Source organism: Leuciscus leuciscus, assembly GCF_965113295.1.
Source record: "Leuciscus leuciscus genome assembly, chromosome: 5".
NCBI lineage: Eukaryota > Metazoa > Chordata > Actinopteri > Cypriniformes > Leuciscidae > Leuciscus > Leuciscus leuciscus.
In genome coordinates this window covers 48,648,598-48,663,023 of record NC_138729.1, presented here as the reverse complement: position 1 = coordinate 48,663,023, position 14,426 = coordinate 48,648,598, and the positions used below count along the sequence as shown (strand labels likewise).

General features: G+C 36.2%; 2 protein-coding genes and 1 long non-coding RNA gene across 6 annotated transcripts in view; all 3 read left to right on the top strand.

Annotated features, from left to right (window-relative positions):
• tnks1bp1 (tankyrase 1 binding protein 1) overlaps positions 1–2,663 on the top strand; it is a 32,468-nt gene extending 29,805 nt beyond the window's left edge. For all 3 annotated transcript variants that reach the window (XM_082171051.1, XM_082171049.1, XM_082171050.1), the window contains exons 9-10: positions 960–1,052; positions 1,629–2,663. In XM_082171051.1, the coding sequence (XP_082027177.1) occupies positions 960–1,035 (76 nt within the window). In that variant the 3' untranslated portion in view covers positions 1,036–1,052; positions 1,629–2,663. The remainder of the gene's footprint in view (positions 1–959; positions 1,053–1,628) is intronic.
• Positions 2,664–2,798: 135 nt separating this feature from the next.
• Positions 2,799–11,326, top strand: crybb3 (crystallin, beta B3). Of its 2 annotated transcripts, XM_082171157.1 has the most exons (6): positions 2,799–5,196; positions 6,313–6,395; positions 7,158–7,276; positions 8,837–8,969; positions 9,706–9,848; positions 10,987–11,326. In XM_082171157.1, the coding sequence occupies exons 2-6, from the start codon at positions 6,321–6,323 to the stop codon at positions 11,258–11,260; spliced, it is 744 nt and encodes a 247-aa protein (XP_082027283.1). In that variant the 5' UTR covers positions 2,799–5,196; positions 6,313–6,320; the 3' UTR covers positions 11,261–11,326. The 2 variants fall into 2 exon arrangements, with proteins under 2 accessions (XP_082027283.1, XP_082027284.1); XM_082171158.1 differs by lacking the exon at positions 2,799–5,196 and having other exon boundaries at positions 5,857–6,395.
• Positions 11,327–13,010: 1,684 nt separating this feature from the next.
• On the top strand, positions 13,011–14,094 carry LOC309499761. The gene is made up of 2 exons (XR_014206333.1): positions 13,011–13,418; positions 13,481–14,094. It is a non-coding gene; the product is annotated as an uncharacterized lncRNA (long non-coding RNA).
• Positions 14,095–14,426: the final 332 nt, after the last annotated feature.

Here is a 14,426-nt window from a genome sequence, read left to right as displayed (position 1 = left end):
GATATACATAAAAGTATAATGAATTATTCTAAGTGTACTTGGCTTATAGTTGTTTAATCTTTTGATTGATTACATTTTTTTTTCACATAGTTGTACATACTTTCTTAAACTTGCATTGTTTGAAAATATTGTTTTATTATGAAAACGGATGTTCTGAATGTGAATTTTGGTGTCCATTGGAAGTGTTACTAGTGTACATAGGAATTTACTTCAAATAAAGTACAGTTAAAGGTATTTCAAGTATAAAAAATAATACCTAAATAGGAACATAGTAGTGCAAAAATAAGTATGATGTTAAGTTCACTTAAAGAAAACTTACAAGTATACTTGCATTATAAAACTACTAAACTAGTAGTTTACTGAGAGAAGACTTTAAAGTGTACTTTCATAAACTAAATGTGCTACAAGTACTTATCTAGTAAACTATCAGTATATGTAGTTGTAAACTAGCTGTGTACTCAACGTCTTCTACTGTTACACTTAAAGTATGCTTTTATACGCTAAAAAATGGGCCAGTTTAGTTCCATTAGTATTGAAAAAGTACACTTAAAAGTATACTACTAATATATTGATATTAGTATACTTATGACAAAGTATACTTAAAAATATACTTAAACTTTACTTAAGTATACTTAATAAAATTAACAACTTTAAGTTGACTTATTTTTATTAGGGACCGCAGGCAAAGACAGAAACGCGCTGCAAATGACACAAAGTTCAACGTATTTATTAGATAGATAGATAGATAGATAGATAGATAGATAGATAGATAGATAGATAGATAGATAGATAGATAGATAGATAGATAGATAGATAGATAGACAGATAGTTTATTGTGGTGCTTCATTTAGTAACTTTTAGCACTTTCATCTGGATCCGTAATGATGAATTTAATGAGAATGATCTGAATTATGTTAAGTGTTAGTTATTTGTAATAATTGTGATTTATGTAAATCCAGGTCCGGCTCTTCACCCTCATGGCTGCTTGAGCTCAAATCCAAGAAGCGAATGAATCAGCCTGAAAGTGAAGCATGAATGTGTGTGTAGCTCAGGTGAGTGTGTGTGTCCTCTGATTCCTCCCTGAATTATGAAGTGTCCTGAACTTTTGATGAGGGCTTTCCTCAAATCTTTCACATCATATTTGCTTCAATGTTCATTATGATTAGCACATACACTCTTAGAAGAAAAGGTTCTATATAGAACCTTAAAGGGTTCTGTCAGGCGTTTCATATATAGAACCTTTTAGGGGTTCCGGAATCAATTTATGGATTTAGTTTGAATTAATTAATTTTGCGAAATTCTTTTTTAACTTTAATTAAATGTTTTGAATTAAACAGCTTGTAAACATACTTTATCACCAGAAAAGACATTGAAATCATCCGTTAAACATTAAAGTATCATGCAATCATTTCTCCTTAGAATTGAGTCTAGAACCCTAAGTTTCTATATAGAACCCAGTGGAACCTTTTCTTCTACGAGTGTAGGGCGGGACGTTCATATGTCGCTCACTTCATCCCCAGTAGAGGGTGACAAAATCCACTCTTACATCACTTTGACTTTTTAGTAATTTGGTTGCAAATGTCAGTTCTTCCAGTTTTAGACGTTTACTCTGCCGTCTTTCCTCACAGGTCTGATGCTGTTTGTTGAGAGAGGAAATCTGGAAGGAAGTCACTAAGATGCCAAAGAAACTGACATGCGTAAATGAGAAGTGCAATGAGCCTTTCATTCTCATACTGACTGATTTATCAGATATGTTTTTCAAATATGTGTCCCTGGACTAAAATGTTTGTAGGCTTTGCCAAGATGATGTCCTGTTATGCACCTTTTTACTTTTTAACATGCAGCATCATAATCAGCACAAGACAAGCATGAGCTGTTTACTATCAGTCTTGGACCAGAAGCTCATTTTTGATTCTGTTTACATTTATTAATTTAGCAGGACGGTAAAACAAGCAATTAATTTTAAAGACGTTTCCTCCGTTCAAGCAGGGGCCTTGTGTCGTCTTCTGTCCATCTCTGATCATGGGAAAAGCAGATGTCAGTATAGCTTCATGCTACAATGCACTTTAAATGAGTCACATCACTGGAAATTGTGCCTTGAGGTCTTAGGCATTACTTTGCATTTGATATAAATCAGATTTTAAATATTGTGTTTCTAAAAGTCTGGCATTGCTATATAAAACATCATTTTTCTTTCTCTTAATTGTTTTTTGTTCTGTTTACATCGTGCCATTCCTTTAAGACCTACTTCTAAACATCATTTGATGGTAATTTTGTCTTGTTCACTTTTATTATAATTCTTTTATTCTCTGTATTTCTACTTGAATTAAGGCAAGCAGAGAAGCATCAGTTAATAATCGGGCTGATTATCATTTATGATGTTTTATTTTGCTTTGTTGCCCACGTCCTTACAATCCAGCCAAGAACACTTTTACAAAACACAAATCTGAGTTATAATAAGCTGTGTTTTTAGTTGTGTTCCTTTTGAATGTGTTTCAGTCATTTTCAATGTGTGTTTATTGACTTCAGCTGTGTACATTGCTGCTAGAGGAAAATGTTTACCTGTTTAATGTTGGGCGACGGGAGTTGTGTTTTATAAAAAATTAATTATGAATTACAATTAAGGGATATCTTCATTAAAAAAAAAAATGTCTAAATGGGAAGCAAGTTTGTCTTTGTATTTATACCATTTGCTTATGTGTGCCAGGACTGAGATATCAGTAGATCAAGCACAGGGGTTTGAAAACCTTTCTAAAAGTGAATTTTCAATAAGTCAGTGATAGAAAGAGAGGTTTGTGTTTGGAAACCGCAGTTACTGGAGAATTAGATGGAAAAAGTGAAGTCCCATGGGCCGTCATTCATTTTCATACACTCACTCTGGAAAATGGCTGTATAAAAAGTTTATTAATTACACATTTAGGTCTAGTGAGCTGTAAGATGTCTAATAAACACTTTATCATTTTAATGTACAGTGCGAGAACCACACATTCAAATCTACTATTTCAGTAGGCTAGTGTTTTAGCACAAACTTTAAATGCAAGTAGCAGATAGATGTTGTTATACAGTTCATTTCGAGATCTGTACAGCTTATTTATGTTCGTTTTTATTTATTTAAAGGTAGGCTAGCCTACAGTAGCCTATGTTACTTGTTTTGTTCAAAATTAACAAAATGTAAATAAGTCAATAACTCATGAATACTAATTTCAAAAGTTTTTTATTTATTTTTGTATTATTATCCTGATTCACTTTGGTAAGCCTGTTATACGTGTTTATTTAGACCTGTCGGGATGGTTTTCGCGGGAAATTGCGTCGCCCGTGCATGTCTGGTCATACCCGTAAACAGAGTAAAGTTGCTCCGGCTACTTTGACGTGTGTGTGGTGTGAGAGTGGCAGAGGTTAGTTGTCACAACGAGCGAGAAAAGTCGACAAGAAGCCCCTAAATCTCGAAACTCTGAGGAAATCACCCGCTGGCGGCGACAGAGCTCAAAACAATGATCGACTTTGGCTTTGCTTTTCGGAGATGGGGAGATGGTGTTTTTATTACTCAACAGGAGAGTAAGGTGTTTTATTGAACAGATAAATTGCCATATAGCTCTCTAACAGAGTTCATTGTGAAACATTATCTATTGTGAAGGCTCATTTTATTGTTGTTGTAGTAATCCTAATCCTAAACAGAGCCGAAGCACAACCAAAACAATGTTCTTCCACAAAATACATGTTGTTGTTTTTTCAACCACTAGATGGCCAAAAGTTTAATTTCTTTAATTTGCTTTTTAACAAGCCATTCAAGTAAGAATCTTCCAACAGCAGATTATAACAAGATCATGCACTGAAAAAGTGTATTCTTACCTCAAGAACTTATATTATTTCTACTTGATATAACAAATAAAAATTACTTTTGTTTGTGTAAACAAATTAGTCAGGATGAAGTTACAGTCAATTTGCATTTCTAACCATTTCTGGACCATTATTATGAAGTACACTGGCGTTCAAAGGTGTCACATGATCCTTCAGAAATCATTCTAATATGCTGATTTACTGCTCAGGAAACATGTCCGATTATTATCAATGTTGAAAACAGTTGTGCAGCTTAATATTTTTGTGGAAACTGATAGCCTACATTTTAAAAATAAATGATTTGATAAATAGAAAGTTCAAAATAACAGCATTTATTGAAAGCAGAAATATTTTGTAATATGTCTTACTGAACCCAAACTTTTTAGTGGTCGTGTTACTTAAAAATAAAATGATTACTTGTCAATTTGAGTAAAACAATTTTTTTAAGTAAAATGCCAAATATTTTGTAATGCAAAAAAAAAAAAAAAAAAAATCTGTTAAATTTACATTACAACTTTTACTATTTATTTGTCAATTTGAGAAGTGATTTATATTTAATGTTTTAATGAATTGATTTCTTTAGGTGGCACCTGTATGCCTGGTTTCACAGACAGGGTTTAGATTAAGCCAGGAGTAGGCCTTAGTTCAATCAGGACATTTAAATAGCTTTTATAAACGTATATCTTAGAAGGTAAGATATACTTTAAGGGTATATCAGTGCACGTTGCTTTAGTTAAAACAGCTCAAATGCATTTTAGTCCGGGACTAGACTTAAACCTTGTCTGTGAAACCTGGGAATAGTCTTCCACATATGCTTTTCTTGGGCAAACACTTATAGAAAACAATAACAAAGTTTGAGAATCCATCAACTAAGGATCAGTGACCCAAATGTTGAGTGGGTTAAGGCACAGAGGCGGCTCACGGGACTACAGTGACCAGAGAGAGAGAGAGAGAGAGAGAGAGAGAGAGAGGGTTGTGATGACAGCAGCTGATCCTGTCTGAATCCTCTTGGCTCGCTCCCTGTGGATGCCCGCTGTACCCACGCTGGCAGCAGAGCAGGCTGGTGCTGTGGGCAACTCCTGCCAACTCTCGGCCTATTGAGAGGCAGTCTGACGGACACAAATGAGACCGACAGACTTGCTGCATCAACAGCAATCCACGCACAACCCATTTCTGCTGCTGTGGACGGAATTAAACCATAAATACCCCCCGGGTCCCCTCCACTCACCCGACACACCCTCACCTCCACACACACTCACACTCACACTCACACACACACACTCGCGCTGAGAGAGAGAGAGAGAAAGAGAGAGTGGAGGGGTGAGAAGAACTGCTGAAGGTCACGGACACGAGAAACAGGTAAAGATGCTTTTAAAGTCTTACTTTTCATACGTATCTATTATTGTCATAAAATCTGTCTTAGGTTTATTGTTTGAATATCTAATGAATTGTCCTAGAATTTATTATAGAAATTGGTATAAAAGAGGAGACAACTATTTTTTTTCAGAGAGCACAATTTATAGATTTTTCTTTATCAGAAACAGGGATGTGGTCGTCTTGATCTTCTTGAACTTTTATTGCTAAAACCTTTTTGACTTTTTTTATATATATTGTTTCATAGTTTAAAACCTAACACGCATCTTTTTTTATTTTTCAGAATTTTTTGCATTAAAAGCATGCTTATGCATCTTTCTACAAAATAAATGGCATATGCATTTTATGTTTTATGATCTTTTGATGGTTTTGTTTTGTTTTATTTTGTTTTGTTTTGTATATTTTTGTTTTGTTTTGTTTTGTTTTGTTTTGTTTTGCAAACATCCGTGCAATGAACATAATTCAAAAATTTATTTTGGATGTTTTTTAGTCGTTTTTCAATGTTTGTTAAACCTCAGCTTGTGCTTTTTTGTTTAAAAAAACAAACAAATGCTACTTGTTTTGATGTTTTATCATCTTAGTTTTGTTTTGTTAAGAACACTTTTGCAAACACAAATGCGTGCAATGAACATAATTATCGGTGTTTAATTGTGTTCCTTTTGGATGTTTTTCAGTCATCTTTCAATGTTTATTAAACCTCAGCTGTGTTAATTGCGAGAAAAATGTTTACCTAATTAACGTTGGGCAATAGGAATTGTGCTTTATAATATTATTGTTCTTATCAATTTTATTTTATTTTTGTTTTTTATTTTTTTGCATTAATAGAATTCTTATGCATCTTTCTTCAAAATAAATGGCACTCGTTTTAATATTTTTGTTATATTTTTGTAATATTTTAATATTTTGTATTTAATATTTTTGATTATGCAATTCCATTCAGGTATTTCTAAGTGTCCAACTCGCTGCCCGCTCCAGATCAAATCTCATATATTTTCTCTATATAACATCTGGTTTGATTTACTTGCTGTTCTCATGTATTCAGTGCTCATGCGTATGCAGTGATTCTTTCTCGTCTCTACCGTATTTTTGTGTGTTTGACAGACAGAGAGATGTCGGATCAGCTGGGAGTCCCAGATCAGCAAGTTGCTGGGAAGAGCCAAGGAGGAGCAGGAGCGGTTTACAAGGTCCAAATATATACATTTATACAGTTTATATTAACAGAGGATATTTTGCTCAGAAATTGCTCTTTATATTTATGGATTCTCAGTTAGTATTATGTACAGTATCAACTTTCACACATTATTGAGCTATAAATGAATGTGGAACATCTCACATCATTTGAATTGGAACAATTTGATGAGAAATATTTGAGTTTATTTTGAGATCTCTAACACCAATAATTGGAGACATTACTGAGATCTCTTCTGACACGCTAGAGGAGACATGTGAGATTACTTCTTGTGACTTAAGCAAGCGTCTCCATTTGGTTTATATTTTATCTCATTGCTGCCCAGGAGAAACAATTGGGATGTTAAAGAGATCTCATTTGTGAGTTGTTTGTCCTACGAAAAGTGTTTCTGTTCCATTAGTTAACGTAAATACTTTAACTTACATTAACTAACGATGAGCACATTGGTTACAGTATGTATTATAGGCTAATGTTGTTAACAAATGGAACCTGATCATAAAGTGTTACCGATCTAATGCAGCAATGTCTGTTTTTAGGAAGATCCTCCCTGTAATGATGCAAATATTTAGGATTTGATCAGATCCGTGATCTATTGGTCAGCCCGCATACTCTAAAATATTGAACTGAGGCTATAAAAAAACGTCACAAGGGCCTCATTTATGAAACAAGAGAAGAACCTATTTCTTTATTGAAATGATTGTGACAATTTGTATAAATGGTTTTACATGTAAATGCTGAAACCAAATTATCTTAACAGGTCTCACTGTTTGAATTTGAGAACTTCCGAGGGAAAAAGGTCGAGCTGTCAGCAGAATGCAAGGACTTGATTGAGAAGAACTTGGAAAAAGTTGGATCAATCATAGTTGAGTCTTGCCCGTGAGTACAGTACATGTTCTCTATTGTCTGTCTGTCTCCAGAGATCCACTTTCCTGCAAAGTTTCTGCTGCAACTCACATGAACAAGCTAATCCATGTCTCAGGATTGCTAGAAAGCGGTGAGTTTGATCAGGGAAAGTGGATCTCTTGCCCAGCCCTGGTCTAACCTCGAGTCTAACCTCTCCGATTCTTAAAGGGACAGGTCACCAAATTTTGACACGGTTCTTGAAAGCAAAAGTGTAAATATATGCAAATGTTCAAAGGGTGGAAGAGAGGGTTCAGTCTGGTTCACAAGGTTCAGTCTGTTGTGCATGAAAATTATAGCATATGGATTCAGAAGGTATGATTATATCATACGACTCAAATAAACTACTTATATCAGTGCTTCTCATGCAGGCCTCGGCAAACTTTCAACAGGATGACTTGAAATATCATTGTTATGTTTTAATTAAAATATAAAATTAAAATAATTAAAATATTTTAACAATCTAAAGGTGTAAAGTGAAATCATATTTTTGCATACAGTTCCTTAAAATTCTGGAATCACAAAATGAATTATCATTAATTAATTAATTAACCTAAATGGACAGGTTACAGAACAAACTATAAACGGACAGTTTCTGAATATAATATATAGTTATTGTTCTGTTAATATTGCATTACATTACCACTGTTATAATTATATAGGCTATATTTTATTTGTCTACTTCTAGGTTATTATTGTTAACTAAACTAAAAACATTTTCATTACTTGAAAAATAAAATATATTAAAAAAAACGTACAATTATTTGATTTCACCAATTTTCAGTTAGTAAAAAAAAATAATAATTATTCCTCAGTATTTTTGTTGTGTTTTCCAGTATAAATATCTAAACATTCCTAAATCAAGATGCTTTTACATGAGAAGCAAAATGACTTGTCTTGTTTAATGAAAAAATGCATCAAAATTAAGTGAGTTTATGCTTAAAACAGGATAAAAAAATAAATGCCAATGAGGTCAGAAAAATAATCATGTTTTCCCTTTGAATTAAGTTTACTTTTCTGGCCCCATATTTTGTCTTGTTTTTAGCTAAATCTCACTTAACTTTGATACATTTTTCAGAAAACAAGACTTAATATCTCAAGTCATTTTGCCTTCTCATGTAAATGTTGATTTAAGAATGTTTAGATATTTGCACTGAAAACAAGACAAAAATATCATTTTTAGCAGTAACTAAAACAGAATAAAAACTATATACTCTAGACATACAACACACAACAAAATTACTAAGACTTTAACTACAATTAAAATGAAAGCAGAAAATATAAAAATAATATCTAATTCAAAATATATAGCATATCAATGATACTAAAATAACACTGGTTTACTTGCATGTCATGTGATCAGAGAACTGTGAATATGCGAACGTGTTGTTAAATTATCGAAATTAATTAAAAATCTATTTTAGGTAAAACGGGTTCAGCTGACAAATAAGTTTGGGAATCCCTGCTTTAATCAAAAGGAATCATCCATTTATCCATCATGATATGAGCTTGTCTGTGAATGTGTTCTTATCATAGATGGGTTGCCTTTGAGCAAAAAGGCTTTCTGGGAGAGCAGTTTGTTTTGGAGAAAGGAGAATATCCTCGCTGGACCACCTGGACCAACAGCCAGAAGAGCTACTCTCTCCTGTCCATCAGACCTCTTAAAGTGGTGAGACACATTCACATTCACATTCACATTCACATTCACATTCACATTCACACACTCCTAAAGATCTGAGCTACTCTCTCCTGTCCATCAGACCTCTTAAAGTGGTGAGACACGTTCACATTCACATTCACATTCACACACTCCTAAAGATCTGAGCTACTGTGTCCTGTCCATCAGACCTCTGAGAGTGGTGAGACACGTTCACATTCACATTCACATTCACACACTCCTAAAGATCTAAGCTACTCTCTCCTGTCCATCAGACCTCTGAGAGTGGTGAGACACGTTCACGTTCACATTCACATTCACATTCACACACTCCTAAAGATCTGAGCTACTGTCTCCTGTCCATCAGACCTCTGAGAGTGGTGAGACACGTTCACGTTCACGTTCACATTCACATTCACATTCACATTCACACACTCCTAAAGATCTAAGCTACTCTCTCCTGTCCATCAGACCTCTGAGAGTGGTGAGACACATTCACATTCACACACTCCTAAAGATCTGAGCTACTGTCTCCTGTCCATCAGACCTCTGAGAGTGGTGAGACACGTTCACGTTCACGTTCACATTCACATTCACATTCACATTCACACACTCCTAAAGATCTAAGCTACTCTCTCCTGTCCATCAGACCTCTGAGAGTGGTGAGACACGTTCACGTTCACATTCACCTTCATACACTCTTAATGAGCCGAGATGCTATCACGGTCCACTTGTGGTCCATTACCAGGACAGCGCCGACCACAAGCTATATCTGTTCGAGAACAGCAGCTTTGCCGGCAGAAAGATGGAAATCGTGGATGATGACATTCCCAGCCTGTGGGTTCATGGCTTCCAGGACCGTGTGGCCAGTGCGAAAGCTGTCAATGGAACGTGAGTTGTTAACTTATGAACTCTTCATTTTTCCAGATGATCTTGATCTTTGATGGTCTTGATCCTTTTTTTTAAAATATATAATCAATTTTAAATGCACTCTTAAAAAAAATTCTTTATTGGCATCAGTGGTTTCATGAAGAACCTTTAATATTCATGGAATCTTTCCATTGCACAAAAGGTTCTTTATAGTGGAAAAAGTCAAGTGTCTTTAGATTATTAAAATGTTCTTCATACTGTGGCCCTGTTTACACCTGGTATTAAGATGCGTTTTGGTCAATTGGATCACAAGTGGACGAGGAGAGCACATACCAGTTTACACCTGGTGTTTTAATCCGTCTCTTTTGTCCACTTTCAAACACTTCTGTCCTGATTTCTTCGAGGGGAGGGTCTATGAGTGTAAATGTATGGTTTTTTTCGGATCTTTTGATCTAATGGACAAAATAAGCTGAATTTACATATGAACACGACCGGAGACGACGGAAAAACACACGGAGAACATCAGGTTTAGTTTCTGCTCTGACAGACACAAGACCAGCCGAACGCTGTGAGTGTGTGTTAGACATCAGGAATGCTGAGAGAACATTGAGCTTGGTGCGTTTTTCCTCTTCAAACCAAACTTGGGTCTTCAGCCGAGAAAGTTTAAATCCCGTCTGGCTAGAGATCTTCCCATAATGTTACTCATTAGATCAGTAGAAGGAGAGTCTTTTGTGTCTGTTTGAACACACTCGACCACATGAGCGTTTACACTACTAAATCAATCCTGTCGAATGTGTTTTCGACTACCTCTGGAAGTGGTTGAAAGTGGACAAGCTTTAGACCCCGTTTACTCCTGTATTTAGTGTCGCCCACTTGAGATCTGACCGACCAAAACGCATCTTAATACCAGATGTAAACAGGGCCAAAGAAAAAAGTGGTTATTTTAAGAACTGTTGCCTGAAAGGTTCTTTGAGGAACCAAAAATGGTTCATCACTGTGCAAAACTTGCTTTTGAAACCATTCTTTTTAAGAGTGTATTTCCTCAAGATATCTTTTTGCAACTTAATTGCTACAGTGACCTTTTTCTGGCATTGCACTTACTGGATCAGATCCCAGATTGGTTGTCAAACTCAAGTATCACTGCGATCTGTTTTCTCAGGTGGGTGGGCTACATGTACCCCGGCTACCGCGGCCGGCAGTTCGTGTTTGAACACGGAGACTACAAACACTGGAACGACTGGGGCGCCACAGAACCACAGCTGCAGTCCATCCGACGTGTACGCGACATGCAGTGGCACAAACGGGGCTGCTTCCCCGTCCCCGTCCCCCTCCCTGTCCCCGACCCGGCTCCTAACCCCAACCCCAATCCTAACCCCAATCCTGCGCCCAACCCCGCCCCCAACCCCACTGCCCACCCCCCGTACGCCAGCTGAAGGAGGGCGTCCCGCCCCGTCACCCATGACCTCTGCCCCGCTCCTGCTCAGAGGGCCGTGAAGAAAGCTCGAAAGCAAAAGTGACTGCCTTGCCTCTTGTGTGTCTATCATTGGAAATAAAGGCCTCGGCCCCATGGTTTGATCTCTGACCTCTGGCTCGTGTCTGCTTTTATATCAGTCTTTTATAGACTGATAATATGCCACTGCTCAAAAGTAGATTTTTTTTAATGCTTTTAAAAAGAAGTCTCATTTATTTGATGAAAAATACAATAAAAACAGTAATTTTTGCAGTTTAAAAGAACTATTTTCTATTTCAAAATAATTTAAAATGTCATTTATTCCTGTGATCAAAGCTGAATTTTCAGCATCATTACTCCAGTCTTCAGAGTCACATGATCCTTCAGAAATCATTCTAATAGGATGATTTGCTGCTCAAGAAACATTTCTGATTATTATCAAGTACATTTATTTTATTTCAAGTAATGAAAATGTTTTTTAGTTTTAGTCAAGTATAATAACCCTGCAGACCCAGTCAACATGTGACATCACAGATAGTGTGATACTCACAGCGTGATTAACCTGTGGGCTCGTTGTGAGGTCAAATGTTGAGCAGGTTGAGAGGAGGGAGGTTCAAATGTCGGTCAGCGGGAGGACATTATACTTCCCGTTTCTCAACACATGGAAAAACGTGAACACTGCAGGATTTGTTAGCAAACCGATTGTGCTGTACAGATGTATTCTGGACTTAGCGTGGAATTGTTAGACTGGAGAAATGGTGAGTGGTCTCTTTAAATGCTATTCACATATGATATTATAATGTAGTGTCCTGGCCCTGTGTTAGCAGAGTACTGGCACATGGCCAGGTACATGTGAACCTGCCATCTTGCCAGCTCAGGTGTGGAATCCCCTGGCTTCAGTAATCACACGATTGCTCTCCGTGTTTCAGGATATGAATACATCTGATTATGAAGGGAAAATGAGTTGCGAATGGCTCTTTGTGTTGACTTCACGTTGTCTATATTTCTGAAATGAATGAATAGGCCAGCTATTGTCCATTTTGGTGTGCTTGTGTGAGTATTTCTCTTCATTTCCTTTCATCATGTTTATGTCTTTCCTGTCTCTTTGTAAGTCGTTGGCTCTTGGCAGGAGTTCAGCTGAGTCATGTGAACAGAGAACAAAGCGAGGAAGCCACCAAAAACGACAACTAATGAAATAACTCCAGTCTGATGTGGCCAGGGCTTGGCATGGTTTTGGCATCGCTATCAGGACTGATGATGAAAAACATCTGGCAAGCTTCCACTGCCGGTCCAAACTGCCTATCCATGGCATACCTATGAGGTTACCAAACCAAACTAGGCCTCTCTATGCCTTGTCAAACTATAGGCCTATATACTGGCAGATTTTGGTAAGAAATTGGCAGATGAGACTCTGATAAATGACACTGTAAATGTTGAACTAAATATTTTGCAAGCTATTGTGAATCTCACATTATTGTGCAACAGATTTTATTGATAAAACGTAACATTTTGCAGATTCACTAAAATATTAACAAACTAAACAAGCTTTGGTTTATTACATAGTTTTTAATTGATTAATTATTATTATTATTTGATATTATCTATTATTAAAACTAAATGTTATATTTATGAACATATAATTAATATATATATATATATATATATATATATATATATATATATATATACACCAAACCTAAATATCTGATTATTTTATAAAAAATCCACATTTTCTATTCTTTTATTTTGCTGTATTATCTTGTAAATGACTGAGAACATTATTTACTCTCTGAAGTGGTTTGTAGAGTGTGCCGCACACAACCTCGCTGTAAAAGAGAACAGATGTGTGACATTTATTCACATGAGTTTTTAAATAAATGCTTTCTTTCTAGCCTGATGTGTCGGCTCAGTTGCTGGGTTGAAGAGGAAGAAGAGTTCTGTGAAACTGACTGCAGTTGCTCAAAACAGCAGAAGAACAGGAACATATTTTCAGAGAATGATTCTATTTTAGAATCAAATGATTTTTTGACATGTTTCTCCGAGCACTTTTAATAATTGTATGTTTCTTGTCAGCTGTCTGAGAAGGTTCAGTTATCCAGGTCATTGTGTGTGTGTGTGTGTGTGTGTGTGTGTGTGTGTGTGTGTGTGTGTGTGTGTGTGTGTGTGTGTGTGTGTGTGTGTGTGTGTGTGTGTGTGTGTGTAGTTAGATGTGCTCTGTTTACTCTACAACTGGCTTCAGCAGTTGTGAAATTATGAGATTTCCTGGCATTTAAAATCATTACAATATGATGTCATGTGAGAGTTTCTTCTACTTTGCTGTCCTGAAAACAGCATGTGTAGTCAATCTACAAAACTAGTGTACATTCTTTTTCTTTCACTTTTTTCTTTAGCATTTTTAAAGGCGTGGTTGATTATGATTTCACTTTTCTAACTTCAGTTAGTGTGTAATGTTGCTGTTTGAGCATAAACAACATCTGCAAAGTTACAATGCTCAAAGTTCAAAGCAAAGAGAGATATTTGCTTTTAAAGAAATTGCTTTTTAAGGACTACAACAAACGGCTGGTAGGGACTACACGAGCTTCCTTCCGGGTTAGTGACATCACCAACCCTGAAGTTTACATAAACCCCGCCCCCGGAACACGATTTATAGACTATCGAGACAGAATATGCTAATCAGTTACTAGAAGATAACTACACATCAGCTACATAAATTCACCAACTAACCATTCAGAAATGTCCTGTTGCTTCTACATGTTGTCACTTCTTGAGTCTCTCCATCTTTGTCTGACTCCAGTTTGAACATAAAAGGCTAAATGTTTTGAAATTTTCAGTGCATGTGTGTGTGAGGTAAAAGGACACAAGCTGTTGAAGCTCCGCCCCCCTCTGTACCGGAAGCAGCACCTCATTTGCATTTAAAGGGACAGACAAAAACGGTGCGTTTTTTGCTCACCCGCAAAAAGTGACAATTTTAACATGCTATATAAAAATATCTTCGGGGTATTTTGAGCCAAAACTTCACATACACACACTGGGACATCAAAGACTTATTTTACATTTTGTGAACAGGGCCCCTTTAATAAAATGTTGTGGTAACCTGATTAAATAATGACCGAGAAAAGAGATGTTGAATATAGTGGCTGATATAACTT